Below are 22,996 nucleotides of genomic sequence, written 5' to 3'. Positions count from 1 at the left end.
ATGCATCAAGGCAATGAAAAACTGAGGAGATTTGGGCAGGACAAGGACAGCAGCAGCTCAAATATCCCTTAGTGCACAGCCAGTGTCCATGCTTGAACTATGATGCCAGCAGAGCAAGTCGAGCAGAGGTGGTAGCACAATGGCAGCAGCAGCAACCTTTGGCATTTCTCTCCAAACCCCTTCAGCTCTTCACCACCTCTGCTTTTTGCTGCTCACATCTGGTCTTCTCCTTTGCAAGTTAGTGAGCTGTGTTTCTCCTCTTTGAGCTGCCCTGCTCTGCCCTGCAGTGGGGACACCCAGGACACCAGCCTGCTTGTGGCACAGACAAAGGGAGACAGCCCCACTGGGCACTGTCTGACTGTGGTTCTCAGGTGATAGCTGGGCACACGGAGGTCTCCTAGATAGTGATGTCCCCAGACACAGTGTTTGTCCAGGCGATGTGAGCTCAGGGAGTGGGAGGACCAGTGGACCTCATTGACCTGCACTCACCAGGCTGCTTCCCTGGCTCTTCCGCAGCCGAGTTCCCATCTTTCTCTGGAGTGGCTGCTGGGAGAAACATGCTGCTGGGCATCATCACCTCAGGTGTTGTCACCTGGAGACAGGGAGGAAAGGATGCGGGAAGAAGAAAAAACATAGGAAAACATTTTAAGCATCTGTGGTGGCAAAATCAGACACCAGTATTTTAAAGTCAGAGGCATCACTTTTCATAGCTCACTGAAGACTCATATTTATTAGACAAAGCTCACATCAGTCAAAAGTGTTTCTACAGTTACATTCTGGACATAATTAGCAGTGCACACTTGAAGAATAATCTTATTATTAATATTTTTCCTTTATGTAGAATTCAGACTTTGATCACTGACAATGTTTTGTCATGGGCTGTGAAACTTCTTGTGCAACCAATTAGGTAGATAAGTTGAAAGGCCCACCTTAAGCTGCTGAAAACATAATAAGGCCCCTAATTAAATCATACCTCGTAAAGTACACTGTAATCTTGAACTAGGGAGCATTGCAGCACTGTTTTCAAAGTGTATCGATGCAGGAAAAGGAGGGGCATGAGAAAGAAAAGTACAAATAAGGAGAGAGGTGACAAAGGAAAGGATGAATAAGAAAAGACTGAAAAGACAGCAAATTGTCTGCAAAATGAAAAGCTTTTTGTAACCCTTTCCTTGCTCTGACTGATGTGTTTCCTTTGCCTCTCTTTGAGTGTTTGTCTAGAACCTGTGCCACCATAACCAGAGCAGTGCCTGAGCACCAACATTTTTGAAGAGCTAGGGAGTCTGTGTGCTTCAACCAGAGACACTCTTGGAAAGAGTCAAAAGCATGTGTGCATCTTTGGCTGGAAAAATGTGTGTCTTTAAGTGTATCTGGTCAGGCACAGAACATATAAACTACCTTGTCAGTTTGCACCTGGTTGGCATCAGATGCAGGACAACAAAGGTGGTGCAGAGCCATTATCTCACACCACCTGGAAAGTAGACCAGTATCACTATCTCCAATCATGCTGTATTCCAGTACATAGCTGCCAGCACTGGTTAGATGTCTGTGCCAAGCAAAGACACCTCAACAGCTTTGGAGCTGCATGCCTCATGCTGCTGTCACCCAGGAGCATCTCCCTTTCAGATGGTATTTGAAGGAGCAGGGACCCACAGTGACTCACACACTTGTGGTGCTCCCGCTCCAGCCTCTGACTGCTAGGAAAGCAAAGCACATATAAATGCTCCTAGACAGGCACGTTTCCTAGCAAAACGAGTCTCTCCACCCTGTCAGATACTCAGAGGGCATTTGAACCTTGGATTTCAGAAGACAGTGAGTGAAGCTGTTGTCTGCACACTGTGTACCTTGCTTGCTGCAAAGTCAAGGACCACAAGGCTCCAAACAAACTGCATCAGATATTAGCAGATCTGTGGTGGAGCTTAAGGTAAACCTGCGTGTAGGATGTGAGATCTTCCTTATCTACACATGTGTCAAATCCAAGCAAACACAGACTAGACCTTGATTTCACTAAGCAAATGGAAGCAAAACCAGTCCACAGAAAATCTCAAAAACAAATGTTCACCTACAAGCAGCTGGACACCTGAAGTCCATGGGAGGGACACTGAGCTCCCTGCCTGCTCTGGGACGGCTGGTGCATAGCGTGGGCACTGGGTCCCACCCATGCCTGCGAGAAAGGCAGCTGACACTGACATCACCAGGAGGGAACCTGAGCACGCACTACATTCATTCCACCTTTTCCTCTAAGCAGGAGCATCTGATAGCTGCCGGTGTTTGGTTGGGAGACATGAAAGGTCACTGGTTAATTCCTGGTAGCCATGGTCGGAGGAGGGGGACAAGCAACGGGAAGCAAGAAGGAGCCATCCCCCTCAGCTGTACCAGCAGGGCGAGTGCTTTCCTAGGATCTTTAGGAATTATGAAAAATAAATCAAGAGACGTTAAAAACAAAAAAAAACCCCAACCAACAAACCAGAGTAGAAAAAGAAGAAAATTATCTAACACCTCAGCTGCACATCATTACAGAGAACGGCGGGCTTTTCATACGCCGTACAGTACGGCAGCCAGCCCCACTACCACGCTCAGTACGACGGATCAGTAATTGTTTTCATACACTTTAATTAGAAAAACTCAGATGGCTATGAATAATAATGGAAAAGAGAGACTTTTGCACTTGAAAGGTTGAAGTCAATCAAGTGTGAATGACGGCAAAAAAAGAAAAAAAAAGACACCAATTCATCAGGCCTCTGTTGTCTCGCCGCGTCTTTAATCATAATTCCTGATTGGGATTCAAGAAGGCAGTAAGCAGCGGTTCTTTGTCTGCCTTCACCTTCCGTCAATTAACTCTCCCCGAAATATAATCATCAACCTCACATGCTCCTCTGCATCTTAATCTGGGTCTCCAAACCAGTAAGTCCTGCCCTATGTGTGTTTAAGTAATTACCTTTATCTACCTGCATCTCCACAGCCACAGTTTCACCCTACTGCCTACCCCTCCCACCACAATAAATAAACAGAGGAAAAAAGCAAGGGGGGAGATAAAAAGCAGGCGGTGGCACATTACACTGTTACAGACACAAATCCCAAAAGGCAAACAGCAAAAAGGTGCAGGAAACCTGAATTCTGGGCATGGATGTAGGGCAACTGCCAGCAGTCGAGAAGTCGAGACGGCACTGTCACTGGGAAGCAAAACCTTGAGAACAAGGCACTGGCCTTGCTTCAGCAGCTGGAGCCACTTTAGTCCTCTATTTGGTCAGTACCACTCAGGCTTCTCCTGCAAATGCTGCCTGTTCTTACACCATTCTCCAGGGCAGGACTAATCTGCCTCTTCATCCCTGTGGATCACCCACAGGAGGGAGCAAAGGTAATGGTGAAAATGGGGTGCACATCTCAAATCATTCTGCAGTTGCACTGAATTCCAGACTGCCCATTTTGAACTCTGTCATTCCTTCTGCACTGCAAACTGGTCAGAGGATGCACCATTTCCTTGTAAAGAGCACTCTGGCTGTTTTTAATGTCGACAAATGGTGGGAGGACCACAAGGCTGGAGGGTTTAGTGGTCCATGGCTGCCCAGCAGATAAACAGACAGCAGAGCTCTGTGACACACTGTTCTGTGTTCAGCTGTATTTAAACGGTATTAACTGTTCTGGTGATGGAGAGGACGGTGGTTATCTTGAGCACAGGCTGTGTTAGCACGTGATGCTGTTAAACATGCTCTGCCTTCTCTCACCTGAGCAGGCAACACCTTGCATGTGATCCCAGCATCCACTCTCAGCTCTGCTCAGTGCCTCCATCCCCCCCGTTTTGACATCTCCTCAGTATCAACTGTTCCACAATGGCAATACGTCAGTCAGCATAAGCTGTTGTTGAAACAACCACCCTACAGATGTAAGTCTGACAGATGTGATTTGTCTTTGCCCTTTCCTTCCTCTGTACATACTTGTTTTGCTCTAACATTAAACTGCATCCCCTTTGCAGCTGCAGACGTGATATTCTGGCCCACAGGGCCACCAGCAAAGCCTTCCAGCTTGGAAACACTACTGTGTGACACCAGATCCACTGTGCACAGCCCTGAGAGCGTTTGTCCCCCATGCTCCACAAGCTGTGTCTCCTTGAGGCTGCTCACCCAACGCTGTGGCACAGAAAGCAAATGGTCCCCTTGACTCACATCACTTTTGACCTTTCTGTCCAAACAAAACTGAGCAGTGAGAAGGGATCGACAGGTCCCTCTGACAGCTCTGGCATTTGGATACCAATACATAGATCAGGTTCTCTATATTGGTACTTCAATGACTAGAGCCAGTGTCTCCAGGAAAACCCCTAGCACTGGGGCAGGCACTCTGGGGACACCCTTCATTCCAGCTGTCCTGTCCCTGTCCATCTCCCTGCCCTATCCCACTCACTGAGGCAGAGAACTCCCTTGAATGAAGACTGGAGGGGGAAGTTTGGTCTGGAGACTGTGGCAGCCCCTCCTGTGTCCCACTTCAAAACATCACCCCTGTGGTCTGCACTGGAGACAGAGAACTTCCTTCTAAAGCAGGGAAGCCAATTACCTGCTTTAAAAGATGTAGAGTTGTTGGGACAAGACTTCCTGCTCCCAGGACCTTCTCTTTCAGTTGCAATTCAGATCCTCTGAAGCAGGTAACATGTCTTTATTGTGATGAGATTCACTGAAGTGCATGAACATCCCATCCCATGGACAACATGGTCCAGCAATTGCTACAAAGCCCAAGGGTTCACAGGACACATCTCCTGCTTCCCTGCCCCGTGAGCATCCTCAGTAAATCACACATGTCCTGACACCTACAGACCTGTCACCACTCTAGAGAAGAACTTGGCGGGTCCACTCCTCACTGGTGTCAACCCCCAGCAGTGACAAGCATGGCTCCTGTCATGACTGGATCCACCAGATTTTGGAGGTGATGAGCTGCAGAGCTGCTTATCAGCACAGGCCGGAGGCTTGGAGCTCTAACACGCCTCTTGTGCTGGCCCTGGCAGTGTGACACAAGCATATTCTTGGCATGTCTGAAAAATTAATCTTGGACAGCATGAAGAGCCAGCTCCACTTGTGCCCTGCTCTGCCTACTCTGACTTTCCTCCTGACCAAGTGACCAAATGAATGGACAGTCTGGGCAGTTCCTCTGAAAATGCCCCAAAATGCTGAAATCATGCAGCTTGGAAAAGAAAATCTCTAGAAGGGGTCTGAGGAGATATGTTACTATCCCTATGTCCATGCAACCAGGGGGAGATGCACATGTGATGCAAGGTTCCCAACCAGACAAAGGAGGTAATTTCCATTACAAAGAGAGAGAGAGGGTGCTGGAGTGAAAAGCTTCATTAGACTCAGAGAGGCAAAGCGATGGCAGTATACCAAGGTCACTTCTAATTTAGACCATCTAATTGGCAAACATGGCTCCAAATGGCTATCATCTCACAGGGCTCAGAATTAATGAAGCCCGATTATTTTCATTACCTTCATCCGAGATGGAGAATGAGACACAGAGTGAGAGGGAAAGGGGGGAGTGAGAGGGGGCGAGAAGGAGGGAGAGAGAAAAATTGAGTGACAGCAGAAGGGAGAGAGCAGTAAGAAAAGACAATAGGAAAGAGGGGAAAAATGTAAAGATGGCAAGGAGAAGTGAGGATGGCAGGGACAGGCAGGAATTACTCTCAGAGCAAGGGAAGAAAAGGGAAAGATGGAAGGACAGCTGAAACACAGGGAAGATGCCTTAAACTGAGGAAAACTGACAACAGAGACGATGGGAGAGGAATGTGCAGGATAAAGCCGGCCGCGGGAGGAGGGAGAGCTCCCCACTCCTGGAGGCTCTTGGGAAGCTGTCCCTTCTCCCGGCTTGAGCCCATCAGTCTTGTCAATCGACTGCGCGGGCGAACTGCACTTCACCCTCATTAAGGGGCTCTCTGCTGAAGCGGTGCAGGCCCGAGATTAGCAGAGAGGCTGTTACGCGGGAAGATGGCGATTAGACCTGCTCTGAGTGGCTGAAATGCCACGTCAGATGAACCTGGCCACATCCACTCACCAGCCCCGTGGAAGGGATGCTGAAGGAGATGGGAGGATGGCAGGAGCACCTGCCCCACGAGGGTTTCCCTGGCTCCACACCATGTTCCTCATTCCTCAGCCCATGGCTGCAGCCGAGCCCCTGTGCCAGCGCTGAGGCTGGTGGGGAGGACCTGGTGTCTCGTGGGACAGCCAGCCCGGCTGCTCGTAGATATGAAAAGGATGGGGCATGGAACAGCCAGCCCCAAGATGCTGAGCATAGGCAAGAAGCCGTTACTATGGCAACAGACATATTAGACACTGCAGGTTCCTGAAAGGCGTCTGATAAGGTATTATTAACTGGAGCCTCCTCCCAGCATCGAGCCCAAAGACACTGTGTCCAAAGGAACCTGGCTCCCAGCTACCAGACTGCAACTCCCTCGTGGCACTAAGACCTGAATTACATGTCAGACTGGGACAGGAGCCTTAGGGACCCTTGGTGCTGCCACACTCTGCAGAAGTCACACTGATTTCTCAAAATAGTTGTCATTTAATGCAAAGAGCTGCCCTCTTGCCCCACACACTATTTGACTTGAGGCTGGAGGGGTAGCATCTCTGGGAGTCAACAAAATCAGGGCTGGTGTCAACAGCAAGGTGGAAAAACCAGGAACAAGCAAAAAGATGAACTTCACAGCTATGCTGGCCTCCATGGTTCTCACCAGAGGTCTGGGTCTGCAGCAGCAGGATGAGGTACACTCACCGAAGGGGACTGTCCTCCACAGCATTGCAGTTGCTTTGGCCATTAACAAATAGCTTCTGTCAGTTTCCCTGTATCCTGGGGGACACAGACATGCTGAGGCCAAGAGGATGGACCAGCTAAACTGCACCCATTCCAGACTGCACCTTCTGCCAAAAGCCCAGCTGAGAAATCAACCATTCCAAATCAGCATAGCTGATACCCTTAGCAAAGTGCTTATACTTGTCGGTGTAAGAAAGGAGCTCAGCTTCTGCTCACTGCACCTGTAAGGCCAAAATGTCTTCCATAATTTAGTCACAAGCTAACAAGATTCATTCAAGCCCTCAAAAGGTATTTGCACACTTAAGCACCATCAACCAAATCAGATGCAGGTTGCAGAGACTGAAGTTTTGTGATTGGAAAGCTCCTTGATCAAGGTGCATGAGTGGTCAGTGGAGCAGAGCTATGCCCTATTAGAGCCCGCAGGCAGGGCTGCCTTTAGAGGGGCAGGGAGTTGCTGGTGCTCTTCTCCTCCTCCACTCTGTATTTTGTTATTCAGAGAGCATTGGGACCTGCTGGCCTGGTGAGATTTTTAATGGGTTCCATGATGCAGCTCCTACTTGGGGTACACATGGTTCTTGTGGTTGGTTGAGACCACTGGTCCAACAATAGTCACCATGGGCCTTTGCAGCCCAAGGGGCACAGGACGCATCTTTGGTTCTAGCAAAACCTAATGGGGCTGAGTGAGAGGCCACAGAAGTGACACTGGTAAAGCAAACCAAGAAAATGAAAACCATAAAGATATTTAAGAAAGACCACGAGAAGGCTGGAAGGGTGATAGAAAGGGAAGAGAACTGTAAGAGAAAAGCTGGCCAATGCTGCAGGGCAATGCTGCATGGCATTGCTCAGATGATGTCACAGAACCACAGAATTGCCAGGCCTGGAAGGGACCTCAAGGATCATCTAGCTCCAATCCCTGTGTCATGGGCAGGGACACCTCACACCAGATCAGCATGCTCAGAGCCCCATCCAGCCTGGCCTTAAAAACTCCCAGGGATGGGTCTTCTATCTTCTACCATCTCCCTGGACAACCTGTTCCAGTGTCTCATCACCCTCATGGTGAAGAACTTCTTCCTAACACCCAATCTGAATCTACCCACTTCTAGTTCTGCTCCATCCCCCCATGTCCCATCACCACCTGATATATCACTGGAGGGAAGCTGATAAAGAAGGTGAGAGTTACAGTGGAAATGCTTGTTTCTGTCACCATTGTGAAGAATTGGCAAAGAAGGGCGAAAACAAGCAGACATGGCATGCAAGAAAAAAATCATACAGAAAGAACTGACAGGAATCAACATAAACACTTATTTTATATACATGGTGACAAATGCCTAAATGCAGACACAACCTTGCTCTGAAGATTACACCAAAGCAGTACGAGCATAGAAATCTGACAACACAACTCATTTGTGAACCGAGAAGGGCTACTGCAAAGTGCCTTACTAATTCTACCTGCACTGACACTAGCAGGTGGAAAGCAGCACTCGTGTGAAACCTGGGAAAGGGGAATTCATGGAAGAACTTGCTGGGAACCAAAATGATCTTTACTGAAGGAAGCACCTGAGCACTGGGGAAAGAGGTCAGCCGTTGTGGGCATCTGCACTGCCACAGCAGGTACAAGTACTGCAGAAGAGGTCTGGCAGGTGCTCACACAACTTCCTGTGCACACCACCACCAGAGCCTCTGGGTCAGCAGCTCTGAGGTAGAGCTAGCCAGAGAACAAACCCAGATCTCGCAATGAGGACCGGGACACTGCACTGTGAATTTGCTTCTTCTGACAGAGCACCAGCTCATGAGTTAGACAAATTTTGATTCCTTGAAGACAGTGTTGTAGAAGGATTCCCAAACCAGGTGCTAAAGCGAGGATGTGGGGTAGAACAAGAGTCTGGTGCAAACATGTTCGTGCTGAACCACAACCTGTGTCTGAAGGTTCTGCTCCCCATCACAAGCCCCACAAGCAACAGCAATCACCACCCAGACACAGGCACGATGTTGTTTCTCCAACAACTTGAGAAGTGGCATTGTTACAAGTTTTAAGCTCTACATGAGGACAGTTAACTTGATCCAGAGGATTCTCACTCCACACTTCAGTGGCTAACTTTCTACCTCAGAGGATTTTAAATGCCTGTGCTTAAATTTTAATTTAAACCCAGGCACTTCCAAACATTTTAAAAAGCACTTAAAAAAGCAGCTTTAGCATTCAACGAGGTCCCATAAGGTTCCACCTCCCTTGGGCCAACAGCAGTGTATCCCTTCCTTGTTCAGGTTACCCAGAAAAAAGGGAATTGTTACACAACAAAAGCATTGTAATTTTGGATGGAGCAACTCTTCATGGAAGGAACAGATCCAGCTTATCTCATACAACCCTAACAATGATCCTCATTAAGTGAACAGAGTGCAGAACATGGGCTGCACAATAGGACTGTCTCCCTCCATGAGATGAGACTGCCAAGGCAAGCTACTCCATTGGTTCTCAAAATCATATTTTAAACAGAAACCTGATATCCAATTTCCTGTAATGATACCTTAATCACACTGGGCACATCAGCTCCTGCATCTCCCAGAAGCTTCTGTGCAGAATGTGATCCCATGCAATGAGCTCAGTGGTCAAAGGAAATGGCATTTTTTCTAATCTCTTCACAGGGAAGTTACTCAGCACTGAACCACTGCCAGTTTCCACAGTGCTCAAGCATGGACAAGAGACTTTGCAGACAAAGCAGGCATGGGAAAAACCTAGATGAGAGCCCTGACAGATGAAGGAGCTGCCCAACACAGCAAAGTCAGCCCACGTGGGTCAGGCCATTCCTTTGCTCTCCATCTGTGCTGGGAAGGCAGCAGACACGCTTGACTAGGCAGACACTTACCGTCATGATGAGCTTCTCGACACAGTCAGGTGACACGCTGTGCAGATGGGTGAGGTGCAGCTGCAGATGGATCTTGTTGTTCAGCATGTCCTGGCAGAGCGGGCAGCGGAGCATGGGCTGCACTGAGTGCTGGGTCATGGCGTGCACCCGCAGCCGATTCACGTCTGTGTTACTGTACTTGCAGTAAGGGCACTGATACATCTGCAGAGCAAGACGAAGGAATCAACCACCTGCTACAGCTGCTGCTTCTTCTTTCCTTACAGGTAGACTTAATAATTTGGAGCCTTCTCCCACCACCAGTTATCACCTTTCATCTTCCATCTCCTATTTTACTCTTTGCTTTTGGCACATATGGAACAAATTATCTCCTGACAGAAGCTGGTTTCTCCTTCCTTACCTGCTCTGATTTGGTCTCCTCTGAAGTTTTTGACCATTTAAAGGGGAGAGGTGACTCAGAGCTGCTGGGAAATGATATTCGTTTAGAGGATGCTGGAGGCTCTGTCAGCTCCTTCTCTGCCTGGCTGGTTGGTGCTGCAACAGAAAGAGATTTATATCAGGACATCCCCTAAGAGGCTTCAGTTGGACAAACACAGTATTTCTATTTACTCTGCTGCTATTGCTTGAAACACATACCAAAGACTTGGAGAAGGATGAGCCTGTGGACTAAAATTTGTCCTACAAAGCACACCTGGCCAAAAGAAGTTCATTCTTGATGATGTCCCATAGTAAGGGAACCACATCATTTACAGCTAGAAGCAGAGAAATCTCAGCTGTTCTTGTGGGCTGCTTACAACCTGTTAGATGCAGGAGAGTCTGGTGCTGTGTTTACATCAGACACACAAACGCTTGGCCAGACATGAAGGCTCATGTGCCATCTCCACGAGCAGCTGGGCTGATTGAAGAGCAGAACTCACACTCCCAGCTCACCCGGGACATTTTGCATAGAACACTCTGGATTATGTTTGCCTTGGTGACAGCTGTGACTATCAACCCAAGTGCCACAACAGCCCTGGTCAGCTCCAACAAGTGGTTCCACCAAAATCTGGGTGGCAGAGACCTGGCCTGCAGCCAGTGCTGGGACAAAACTAGGACACTCTCAGGCTGTAACAAGCTAAGGAAAGGTGATTTTACTTCAGCAAAGCAGAAACAGGCAAACAAGCCCAGAAGTCAACAGCAACACACTCTGCAAGTTGCAGTGCTGTGAGCAGCTCATGGCTGACCTTTCCCCTCCTCCGAAGCCTGGCAGCCTGCAGTACATAAATTTGTGGGACATCTATTATTTAAAAACTGTAAGGACAAGTATATTATACACAGCCCCCATCTCCTCCTCCCCGAACACACATTCATAACAGTACTTTAATCTGTCTCGGATCGACTTCAAACCCATTTTGCCCTTAATGGGAGTTATTCATTTTCACTTGAAAGGTAATATCTGACAGCTGGATATTTAATATGATGGATCGGCTGCCGATTAACAAGACACTGTAGCATTCTCAGACCGGGCCCCCATACTCTTCCTCTTGTCTCTTACTCTCTTTGTGAACCCGCTGGTTTATCCACTCCCTTCTTCAGAAGATGCCATCAGGGTAAGATACAGGCAAACTGTTTTCTTCTCAAAGAGCTTTCCTCCCACCATCAAAGAGCTGTGCTTTGAGAGGTGCCACATCACAGTGAAATACAGCCCCCATTTCTAACCACCTTCCCTGTCAGACTCCTCCTCCAAGCGCTCACAGAATCATAGGATATTAGGAGTTGTGGAAGGGACCTCTAGAGGTCCTTAGGTCCAATCGCCCTGCCAAAGCAGGATCACCTAGGGCAGGCCACATAGGAACTCATTCAGGAGAGTCTTGGAAGGATCCAGAGAAGGAGACTCCACAACCTCTCTGGGCAGACTGTTCCAGTGCTCTGTCACCCTCCCTGTCTTCTCTTGTTGACATGGAACCTCCTGTGTTCTAGCTTGTACCCACTGTTCCTTGTCCTATCACTGGGCACCACTGAGACTGGCACCTTCACCTTGACATGTGCCACTCAGCTACTTGTAGATGTTAGTAAAACCCCTCTCAACCTTCTCTTCTCAAGACCAAACAGCCCCAGGTCTCTCAGTGATTCTTCATAAGAGAGATGTTCAAGTATTGCAGTCATCCTTGTAACTCTCTGTTGGACTCTCTCCAGCAGATCCCTGTCTCTCTTGAAATAGGGAGCCCAAAACTGGAGACAGTGTTCCAGGTGGGGTGTCACCAGGGCAGAACAGAGAGGGAGGAGAACCTTCCTAGGCCTTTTGGACACACTTTTCTTAAAGCATCCCAGGATGCCATTGGCCCTCTTGGCCACACAGGCACATTGCTGTCCCATGGATAACTTGCTGACTACTAGGACTTCAGTTAGATAGAGGCAAAACAACTTCCAGGAGAGCAAAAACAGGCAATGCAAATATCTAACAGTAGTACCAGAGGGAGACAGGGTTTGGGGGAGCTCTGATACTGACTCAATTTCTCCTGGTAGACTTGGCCATGCCAAAACCCTGCCCCACAGCACTGCTCTGCCACACACCCACACATGGATCTAAAGTTCTGGCTGCATCTGAAACCAAAACAGCAGAATCCCACTGTGCTGCCACCTCCACAAAAACATCCAAGCCTTGAGTTTCTTTGGATAGAACAAGTCTGTGGTGTCAGTGCCGACACATGGACACCAACACCAGTTCTGCTCTGGCCTGTACAGAATGAAGAGTTGCTTCTCAGGTCAACCTGCTAGCTTGAACCTAAGACCCTCCCTGGGGGTCAGAACTGGAAAGCCATTAAAGATATCTACAAGACCAAGCTGGTCTTTCTTCCTTCCTGGTAATAAAATGTGCTTGGAGCATGAGAAGCACAGCACTGCCCTAAACCCACCTGTGCTTCTTCTCCCAGTGGGTTTGGGGATGCGAAGACCACTACTGAGAGCTGCACCATAGCAGGAAAACGACCAGCCTGCTTTAAAATGTGCTGCCTGAGCCTTGTGTGATATGAGTGGCCCCAAGAGGGAGACTAATAACTGTTGACATTGTCCCCTCCTTGGTGTAACTTCAGACACTGAAGCATCAGCTCAGGCAGTCAGGCATTAGGACCAGTGTTTGGAGACCCCAGGTCTGCCAGTGTGGTAACACAGCTGTGTGAGCTCTGCTGCTACCCTGCACCAGGCTGGGATGACAACACAGCCATGGCTTTGGGTCCCCTTATACTTCTCTGCCCTGGAAGAGCTTTGGGTCCCCTTATACTTCTCTGCCCTGTGTCTCCTGCACAGCTCAGACAGGGTCTCTCTGGGCTCTCTATCCGTCAGCTGCAGCTTCAAACCTTTGGGCATCAGCTGCTCTACAAACTCACTGCCCAGCACTGCAGTGAGCCATGCTGGCACTGCCAGCTCTGGGACTGAGGGAGGGAAGGGAGAGCTGCAGAAACATTGGCTTACATACATAAGTCATCTTTCCAAGCCGTGGATGACAACATTTTCAGCTTCAGCAACAGAGTGAGAACTGCATTATAAACTCATGTGAGCTTCAACGGAGTGAGCCTGGGACACTTACAGAACCCCTGTGTCCCGATTAGTGGTGGGATTTGCACTGGCACAGTCAGGCATGAGGAACTCAGGGAATCCCTGATCCTCACTCTCTGCCACCAACTTCCCTGTGCACCACTTGTAGAACTCACTGGCATGACGTTTTCATCTGCGGTCACTGAATTCAGTAACTGCTCACTATCCCACAGGAGCTCTAACCACTGGAGTCAGACAGGGCATTTTACTATTCCCTTTCTCCTGGGAAGAATGAGGGAAAAGTTAAACTGTACTTTTACTTCATCTCCAAAGTGCCCAGTTTCATTAAATGCACTTGATCCAACCCATGACTTTAATCCTTCAAACCCAGAATTATCAATGCTTGTCCAGCCCCCAGAACAATTGCTCTGTTGCAGAGCTCTGGAAAATGCATATGGAATATTTGTTCTAAGTATTAATTTTTGTGCTGACAGCTCAAGTGGGAATTTTAACACCGAGACCAAAGTTTACTGTTGATAAACAGCCAAACGCATGAAGTGACACATTCAGTCCACATCACAGATCAGAGGAATTAAGAACTCTCTTCTGCCTGGAGAAATGAGGACATGCAGCTCAGTGCCTGATGCAGAGTTTGCTGGCAGCTGCACAGGACCTTCGTATCGGCAGCGAGTGCAGAGGACAAAATGTCCTCATCTGAAAATGCCAAAAGGGTCCCCAGACAGCACCAGAGGAACTGGCACACAACATCTGTGCCCTCATCATGTCCGACATCACACTTAGAGGCCTAGGCCTTGCAGAAAGGAGAAAGAACCCTGGGTTTAAAGTACAATGCATCACTTAGTACTTCTGTTAATTGGACTTTTTAGCAGCTCTACAGACCTCAGGGCAGAAGCTGCACTTCTCAACAAATGCACCCAAAAGCCACACGGAATGGCACAGCACTGCAGGCGTGCTGGCCCACCACAGCACTTCTCCTGGAGATCTACTTGTCTTCTCACTTTTCCTCAGCAACAGCTGCTTTTCAGAGAAAGAGGAGAAACTCCCCCAACTGTTACTTCAGAGGTGAGATGGAAGTGGGATCTTTTCCTTTGCTAGATCCAGAGGCAAAACCAGCAAAGGTCCCGAAAGCTGCCTGCTCTCCATCCTGGTGGGAAGGGAGTAGCCACCCTCCTTCCAGACATCAGATTCTTTTAGCTAAAGCACCTCTGACAGCCCCTTCATCTAAACTTCCATCTCCCAACCAGGCAACATAATGGAGAAGCCAATTAAATGATTATTAATTCATGCTGCTTTCCGTAAGCCAGAGGTTCTCATCTCCCTGCATTCCGTAAACCAGCTTGCCACTTGCCCTAGAAATTTACAGTGGGGTTTCTGCTATCTCCATTGATTTAAAATCAACACCCTCCCTGCCCCTAGCCTACTGAGAAAGATTCTTTCCTACTAAGTTCAGCTGCTGGCCTGGGAAAAAGTTTTCAGCAGGACCAAGGAACTGTGTTTTCACTGCCTGATGGAAAATAAAATTCCATATTTGGTGGTGCCTCCCTCCTCAAACCTCTCCTGACATTTCCTTGGAGCAATTACTCAGCATCATGAGCCCTTGGACCAGACCGACCTGCCTGCTGCGCCTGCATGGCTCTGATGATGCCGATGATGGCAGCTGTCCAGCCATCACCCCAGCACATGTCTTGTGGAGAAGCATCCTTACAGAAGCTGTGATTTTCCTCCCCAAATCCCGAGACTGGAGCAACTGTGCTATCTGTTTCCGTGCTCGTGTGGTTTTCACCACGGAGGATGTGCAAGGCCAGGCCTTGTGGTCCAGATCAACCTGCACAGTTTCAGAAGCAGCAGCTCAGTAGTTCAGAGTAACAGCACATGAAATGCTGGAATCTGGAAGACAGCTGCTATCCCACAGAAACACACAACCTGTGTTCATGCAGCAAGAACAACTCAGGTGACTCCATCACCGAGACTTCAGTGGCACCAGAGTGGCCAAAGCTCTGCTCAGGGCTCCCCAGACAGGACCTGGGCACCTGGCACAGCTCCAGCGCTGCCCCTCTGCTACCTCTTGTCTTAATAATAGATGGCTGGATGTTTCTCTCCGAAACACTGGCTGTTTACATCCCTCATTCCCTGAAGGTACCATCCGCTCTAATAAGATGTTGTAGCCATACTAACGGGCCTGTACATTGCCTGTTGCTCTAGAGTGTTTTTTCAGCTCTGTTTGATAAATAACTTCTGCACGATGGGCAGAAGTAAATACAGAGAGATTTGCACACACACTTTTGTGCCCAGACCTTTATTGCTGCCTTTCAGAAATGTGGCCCTGAAAGCGGTCAAATAATTTGTTTTTCTAATGCTGTGTCATACCTTCCAGCCTGCAGTGAGTATGAACAACTGAATTACGATTAAATATTCATATCACAGTACCCAGAAGCCCCAGCTGCCACCAGACTTCCTTGCCACAAACACAGAGCACCCAGAAAACACTGTGGTGAAACACTGGGCAGCACACAGGGCAGGAGGCAGCAATGCTTCGCTTGTCATCAATCCTAGATTCCCGACTCTGACTCAGGGAGCAAGGAGTTACAGGTGGCCTGGTCATACTGGGACCAGGGGCCAGGTGCTTACAGATACGTAGGTGGCAGTGGCCACAGCAGAAGCTGACCTTGGCACACAAGTAGCAAAACACTCTGGGAAACATATGAAAATAAAAAAGGCCTGGTCTGAAGCCAGGATTCCCTGCCCTGGGAGCAGCAGCTCTCACTTCGCTGTACAGAGGCTTATGCTGGGCAGGAGGAAAGATGAGCAACACAGAAAATCATCCCATCCGCTGCCCAGTGTGACCTTGCCTTTGCAAAGTGGTACCCCAAAGCACTGCAGCCTTCCTTCCAGCAATAGTCTCTAAGGTTATCTCTTTAGAACCATGGGAAAACTTGGGGTGTTTTTAGATCATAAAGTGCCTGAAAGATGCAATAACCTTTTATATTTACGTGTCAGCTGTCAGTCTGTGTGCATGGCACTGTCCAGTTCAACTGACAAATATTTCAACTACCACAAGAGACCATCTCAACTAATCCATTAAATCAATGTGTTGAGCTTGGCAGATGGTCTAAAGGATAGTAATGCTGCTAACTCCTTACAACTAGCAAGAAGTCACCAGCACTGACAGGCACCACAGCTACTGGACAAGCAGAAACTACTGGTGAAAAAAGAGCCAACACAGAGCGTGTTTAGCAGAGACCTGCTTACTAAAGTCCAAGCATGAAAAGTATCTGAAAACAGCAGAGCTCTGTGACAGGCTCTGGTGCAGCAGAGCAAGTCACCCAGCAGTGCCACTGAGACAGTCCCTCCACGCTGCCAGGTGTCCCAGAGTGCAGGGACTGTGGCACGTTAGTAAGTGTTACCACTGCTGGGGAGGGAGCAGTGGCGTTTAATGCAGTGACCCCAACACGAACGTGTTTTCAAGATCAGCAGCTGGCAAGGGCAGTGGAGAGCCAAGGAGCCATGTAGGCAGGAGGGCAGGAAGGGAGCTATGCACAGAGGAGCATTTCTTGCAGCTGTAAGCCAACAATGGCTCCGTTTGGGCCAGACTGGTAATTTGACAGCTTTTCATTTTTCAAGCAGCCACATTTTGCTAGGTATAAACAGAAAAATAAACTCCAAAAAAGTCATAAAAACGATTTGGCCAACCCTGAGGAACCATCAAACACACTGAGCCTGGTGCTGGGCTCAAGAGGCAGCAGTGTGGAGAGACCAGGACTGGGTGAGCCTGTCAGAGCCAGGATGTTGTGCAGAGTGACCAGAGATGCTCTGGAGCTGGCTGGCTCTAGAGCCCGAAGAGGATCCCATGGCCAGTTCTGGGGAAGAGCAATGGGCCTTTGGGGTCCTCCTAGAGCCACCACTGGCCATCACCTCCCCTTCATCCCCTAGACACCAGACACCCAGCTCCTGCAGACAGTGCTGGGACCAAGCATGCTCCCTGCCCAGCCTCCCCAGCGAGCTGTGGCACTCCGGTCCCTGCTGTCTTCCTGTGCTTGAGCCTTTTGTGCTTTGTAAATCCTCAGAAACAAGCACAACCACAGCAAGCCTTCCCATCTCCTCTCCGAGGTTTCCTTCACCCAGCACCGGGGTCAGGAGCCCTCATTCCCTTCCTGCCAGCCTGCTCTGGCCCCTTCCTTCACGCTGCTCCACAGAACCTCTAGCCATTAAGTGCTCAACAAACACCATATATCAAAAAAAGAGAGAAAAGCGGCCGGGGGGAGGGGGAGGGGCAGTAATAGATTTCCGTCAGGATCTGCCTGACCTGTTTTTTTCAATTTCAGTAATTAGAAAGGCAGTGGGCCTGTAGGAATTATTCATAAACTGCAGGAGCTGTGCAGTATACATTTATGTTAAACATGTCAAATCCGATTGAAATCATGCCTGCCAGCACCATACTCCATAAACACACTTTTCTGCAACAATTTCCCGGCCCTGGGCAGCCCATTAATACCTCCTTTAATAGCAATCTACCACGGATTCGAATCAGGGACGCTCCATTGCACTAATTGCTCTGTTAGGTGAGCATCATGGATTAAAAAAAAAAGAAAAAAAAAGAAAGAAAAAAAAGGAAAAAAAAAGATCATTAAAAAAAAATAAAAGCCCTTCAGGCTACTCCTCTAGAAATATTTCATTTCAATCTGTATTTTAAGCAGACTTTGTTTCTTGTTTTTTGTGCAAGGAAAGCTGATATTCCACATCTATACAACTCACAGTGCATTAAGGAAGTCTCTTTCGTAGCTGGGTCACTGCAGATGAAGTGCTTTGCTCTAGTTGGAAAATACAAGCAAGCCCCACCCCAAATCTTAAGTCTCCTGCTGGTCCATCCTGGTCTGGTTTGGCTTTAGCTGGAAGCCAGTGAGTTGAATATTAATTGTTTAGATCCTGCCTTAAAAATGGAGTCAGGAAAAAAATGGAGTCAGGAGTAGCCATGATCTCTGTCCTCCTCCCTGGTTAGCTTGTGATAAATCTGATGTTAGTCAAGGTGAGACAATTTCTGAAGCTTATCCACCAGGCAAAGTACATCTCCCTTCTCCATCTCCGAGGTGGTCAGCTCTGGGGTAGAACAAGGCAGTGCAGGGGTGGCTTTGGGGGTGAGAGGGCAAGGGTGGCTCTGGGGTGAATAGGCTGCACCAAACAGCATTTGGGAGATGCTCATCACACTGCTGGAGAGAGAGGAAAAAAGAGGAAGCACACAGGTCTAGAGATGGGCACATCAGCCCTTTGCTCTCCATGCAGTGTTTGAGGAGTCACAGTGCTGCTGCATGTTGGCAGTAGGGATAATGGAGGCGGAGTGAGCATGGCTGGAAGTGGACAGCCTTGCTGCCTTCCAGACATCTTCAGGAGCCACGAAGATGTATGTGAAAATCAAGGTAAAGTCAGTCCTTATTTGGGATGGAGTTTTCCATGTGTATCTTTTAATGGAAAGAATTACCTTAAAAAAAGTGTTTCTGCGTAAGATTATTCAGTTTAAAAATAAATAACCTCATGAATCAATGAATTTGCCTTGCAGCTGAGACATTCTGACACTTCCACGTGGAGAGCAGGCAAGTTTTTCCTCCCAGCACTCACTGCTGTCAGTGCAGCTTGCTGTGGATGTACTGTGGAGCTGCCAAACAACTCTGACCCACTACCGGCACATCTGTGTGGAGGCAGCCAGGGAGACAGCCTCAACATTTTGTCAGAGATCTCACAAATCTTCAAGGAAGAGGAAGAAAATAATCACCCAGCACACAGCTAGAAACTGAGGCACAAAAGGTGAGCAAATTGCTAAGGAACATAATGATCAAATTGCAGCGTGATGAACAGAGAACAGGTCTATCAACCCCCACTTCAACACACTATTTATTGGCTTCGAGCCTGCACTTCTCTCTCGTCTGTCTCCCACTTTCACAGAATTGCACGGCTCAGAGACACCTCCAAAGGTCAGCTGGTCCATCCAGAGCAGGATAAACTGTGCCCACTTCATTCCCAACAGCAGCTCATCTAATCTTCTTGAAAGACCTTTGAGGAACCTTCCCAGAAAATCTACTCCAGTGCTTCACAAGCTGTACCAGGAGAATTTTTAAAAAATTTATTATCTAACCTCAATCTTTCTCCCTTCAATTTAAGCCCATTGCTTGTCTCTGTCCTGAGCATGGAGAACAGATTATTTCCTTTCTCTCAGAAGCACTTTATGCACAAGAAGACTGAGCTTCTCCTCCCTTTGGTTCTCTTTTTGGGTCAAATAAACCTGTTTGTTCCATTTTCTCCTCCCAGCTGACACTATGCAGACCATGCTCTGTTCTGGGTCATTCTTGCTTTTTGGACTTTCTGAAACTGCTTCTCAACTTTCTTGACACCTCAAGCTCAGAACCAGACAGCTTTTCCAGGTATATCCCACAGTATTTTCACCTGCACCATAATACTTGTGCTTCGCTTTCAGACCGTTCCGAAAAGCAGCATCAAAAGTCTTCCTGAGGAGAAGGCACAAGATGCTGACTGTGAACAGGACCTTCTTCACACAGAAGGAAATTGGGTCGTGTTGACATGATTTGTTCTTGACAAATCCATGTCGACTGTTACTCATCTCATTATCTTCCCATCAGTACTTACAAACAGTTGTTTGGTCAATTCCCAGGAAATCTGGGGCAAGCGGAGCTGGCAGGTGTGCGGTTCCCCAGCTACATCTGCAGTCACAGCTAACACCACGCCTGTCCCCCTGCGGCACTTCCCCTGTTTTCTGGGCATTCACAGGAGAGAGCAGCTGACGGGTCTGAGGACGCTTCAGTCTCCTTCCCAAACACCCAGGTAAGAGGCAGCAGGTCACAGATCTGACATTCAGTTTCACTGAGTGCCCTGCAGCCTGTTCTGCAGCTCTGACAAGCTCTCCCTGCAGAGATGCCGACATGGGCTGCTCTGGGCTCTCACGTGGTCAGTCTGTTTAGTGAAGATGAATGCAAAGAAGGCTTTATGCTCTTCAGCTTTCTGGACATGGTGGTTGATGGCCTTCCTGCTCTGCTGACCTGCAGACCAGCTCTCTTCTGCAGTTTCCTGTCCCAGCAAGTGAGTGCTTCTGTGACACTGCCCACCTCCCTCCCTGGTACGTCCCAGTTTGTACGCTGGTGTTTTGATATTCCTGTACACGCAGACACAGCTCTTCTGTGGTTGCCACGAATAACTTGACCTAGTTTCCATTGCTTTCCATGTCTGAAGTCCAGAAGGACATGGCAGCACAGCCACATTCCTTAAGGGAGCTCGAAAGCAGAAACAATATCAGACTGAGGTGTGGAACCTGCTTCACATACCACTGTACACAAGCAGGGGATAACATTTTGTTTTGCTTTAACATTCAGGGTAATGTTGTTACATGTCTGAAAGCAGGACCTGAATTCAACATCAGCACGTGCATACATCTTGCTGAGGGTGCACTCTTCTGCCTTGCAATGGCTCTGGGCAAGGCTTCTCTGTGGGCTTATGTACATAGTCTGCATACTCCTTCATGTGTTTTCCTTTGGAGACTTGATGGTGTGTGTCCTTTACTAATCTGCTGTTTGACTAACAAATACCAAAAGGGCTCAGAAATTTCACCAGTGGGGTAAAGAAATAAACCTACTTAAAAAGTAGGCTGCTCATTTTCCCACATATTAAAAAGAATCTTATTAACAAAAGTCAGCTCCTGTAAGTGCTTTGGGTTTGGGCAAGGGGCCCCGCATACCCTTTAAGAGACTGAACAAATATGTGACATTATGTCTTTCTGTGACACCTCACCAAGCACATTTTTGTTTAGAATCACACAATCCCACACAACAAGAGACTAAAAATCACCTACATCCAACCACAATTTGCATCTCTGGGTTGAAGGATAGGTCTGTGATTGGAAGAGATGTATTGAGCAACCTCAGCAAGTGCAGTCTAGATGAGAACAGGAGCTTCAACCAGCACCAAAGCACAGCTTGCTTCCCTCACCACTTTGGACACACCTTCCAGCTGATTGAGATTGGCCAAGATTAAAACTGTCTTTAGCTGAAAGACCAATTTCAGCCTTTTGAAGAATGTGTAAGCCAAAATATCTCACAAAGAGACAACCACAAACACGGCAGAAGTCTGCCTTGGAAGACCGTTACCTGCAGACTGAGAAGCATGACACCAAACAATCCTAAGTTTGTAAAGCCACTGCATTGCTGTTCAGAGCCTGGGGGTCAGAACTGCTCCACCCTGGGTCACAGAAAACAAGTACCACCACCAGAACCTCTTTTCCCACACATATGCTGAAGCAGTCAGCAAGCACCAGCTGAGGACCGAACAACCCTCTCCAGAGGCCAATCCTGCAGCTGCTTTTTGCTCCAAGGAAAGGAATATTTAAGACATTCCTCCCACTCACTGCTGCAAGATAGCAACCATCTTCTGAAAGAGTAACACAGTACCTTGATAATTAATCCACCTAAGGATTGATTTTGCCAAGAGAAACCTTCCAGATTCCACTGCCACAACATAAGTCTTGCCATTTCTGTTTCAGGATGTCATGTTTCCAGAAGACAGGGAGTAGTTAATAGAGCACATGCACAGGGACTGTCTCTGCTCTGCTTTTCTGTGTCAAAATCTTGCCACCAGAGCCAGGACCATGACAAAAAAAGCAGTCAAAGAGTCTCTCAAGTCTTACTAACATAGGGTGGAGTTTCACCATGTGTTTAATTCACCCCAAGTGCTGGCTGCTGCCAGAACAGAAGTTCCCTTCTCTTTCTTCCTCTCTTTGCTGCTGATCCCCACTGCCTGGAGTAGGTCCAGCTTCATGGAGCACAGGGAGCTCTGACCAACTGCCCAGTGCTGGCCCAGGACAGGGAGGGTGATGTGTGACCAACCACAGCTCAAACTATGTGAAGGTGTCATGAAGCTACACTTCAAAGGAGACAAGGCTTATGTCATGCTGACAGTACTATGTAGGGTGGTCTTTTACGGGAAGAGTTCTGCAGACCACTGCTCCTTCTGCTTTCCTTTCCTGCATTTAAAGAGGGACAGAAACCCACCTGTCCATTTACTCTGGTCCTTATCTGCTCCACTCTCTTGCTCCTTGGCAGGCTCTTCAGCATCACCGGCTGTTTCATTGGGCCCTTCCACATCTTCAGTGGATTCTTCTGAAACAGGAGAAACAGAAAGTTTATCATAAAAATGAAAGTCAGAAGGGAAGGGCAAATAACTGTCATTGGGCGAGAACTGTAGCCAGTGCTGAAGCACAAGTGTTGAGTGGCAGATATCAGTGTCACTCTGTGTTTTCCCAAGACCATCTGCTAGCTAGTCAAGAAAGGTCCTGCAGAGGGAAAACATGAGAGATGAAGACAAAATGAAGAATCTCGTCTGTCTCTATCACTCAAAGCTGCTGCTGTGCTCTGCAGTGTAACATACAACAAAACATTTCCCCGCTATGAGAAAGTTATACCCAACTATGTCATGGCATTAGTGAAGTGTCAGGGACTGACTAGAGCCTCAAGCATCTTTGGCCTCAGCCTTCCACCTCATCCCCATCTCAAGATATTTAGACCCAATGTTACTCTGTAGCACTGACCCTGTTCACCAAGACCGCCTGAGTTCACTGCAGAGACACCACCACTCACTTCTGCTCTGACAAGGCAAGGAGAACCATTGTCCTCTGTAGACATGCCCTGACACAATGCACATGAGGAAGCTGCTGGAGGTCTCGTTCTCATCCCAGTCAGAGGAAGAGCTTGAGCACATGGCTGGTATCATACAGGTACAAAACCACGAAGGAGAAAAAGCTCTTAGCAAAGCGTTGAAAGTTGAGAAGG

General features: G+C 48.1%; 1 protein-coding gene across 1 annotated transcript in view; it reads right to left on the bottom strand.

Moving 5' to 3' along the window:
* The window catches only part of ZFHX3 (zinc finger homeobox 3), a 161,321-nt gene that overhangs the window by 12,991 nt on the left and 125,334 nt on the right, over nucleotides 1–22,996 (bottom strand). Inside the window, 4 exon segments of the mRNA XM_064160210.1 lie at nucleotides 490–592; nucleotides 9,645–9,845; nucleotides 10,042–10,175; nucleotides 22,220–22,327. Of these exon segments, the coding sequence (XP_064016280.1) occupies nucleotides 490–592; nucleotides 9,645–9,845; nucleotides 10,042–10,175; nucleotides 22,220–22,327 (546 nt within the window).

This window comes from Pogoniulus pusillus, chromosome 20, assembly GCF_015220805.1.
Source record: "Pogoniulus pusillus isolate bPogPus1 chromosome 20, bPogPus1.pri, whole genome shotgun sequence".
Lineage (NCBI taxonomy): Eukaryota > Metazoa > Chordata > Aves > Piciformes > Lybiidae > Pogoniulus > Pogoniulus pusillus.
The sequence above is the reverse complement of the archived record's forward strand: the minus strand, read 5'-3'. Positions and strand labels throughout refer to the sequence as shown.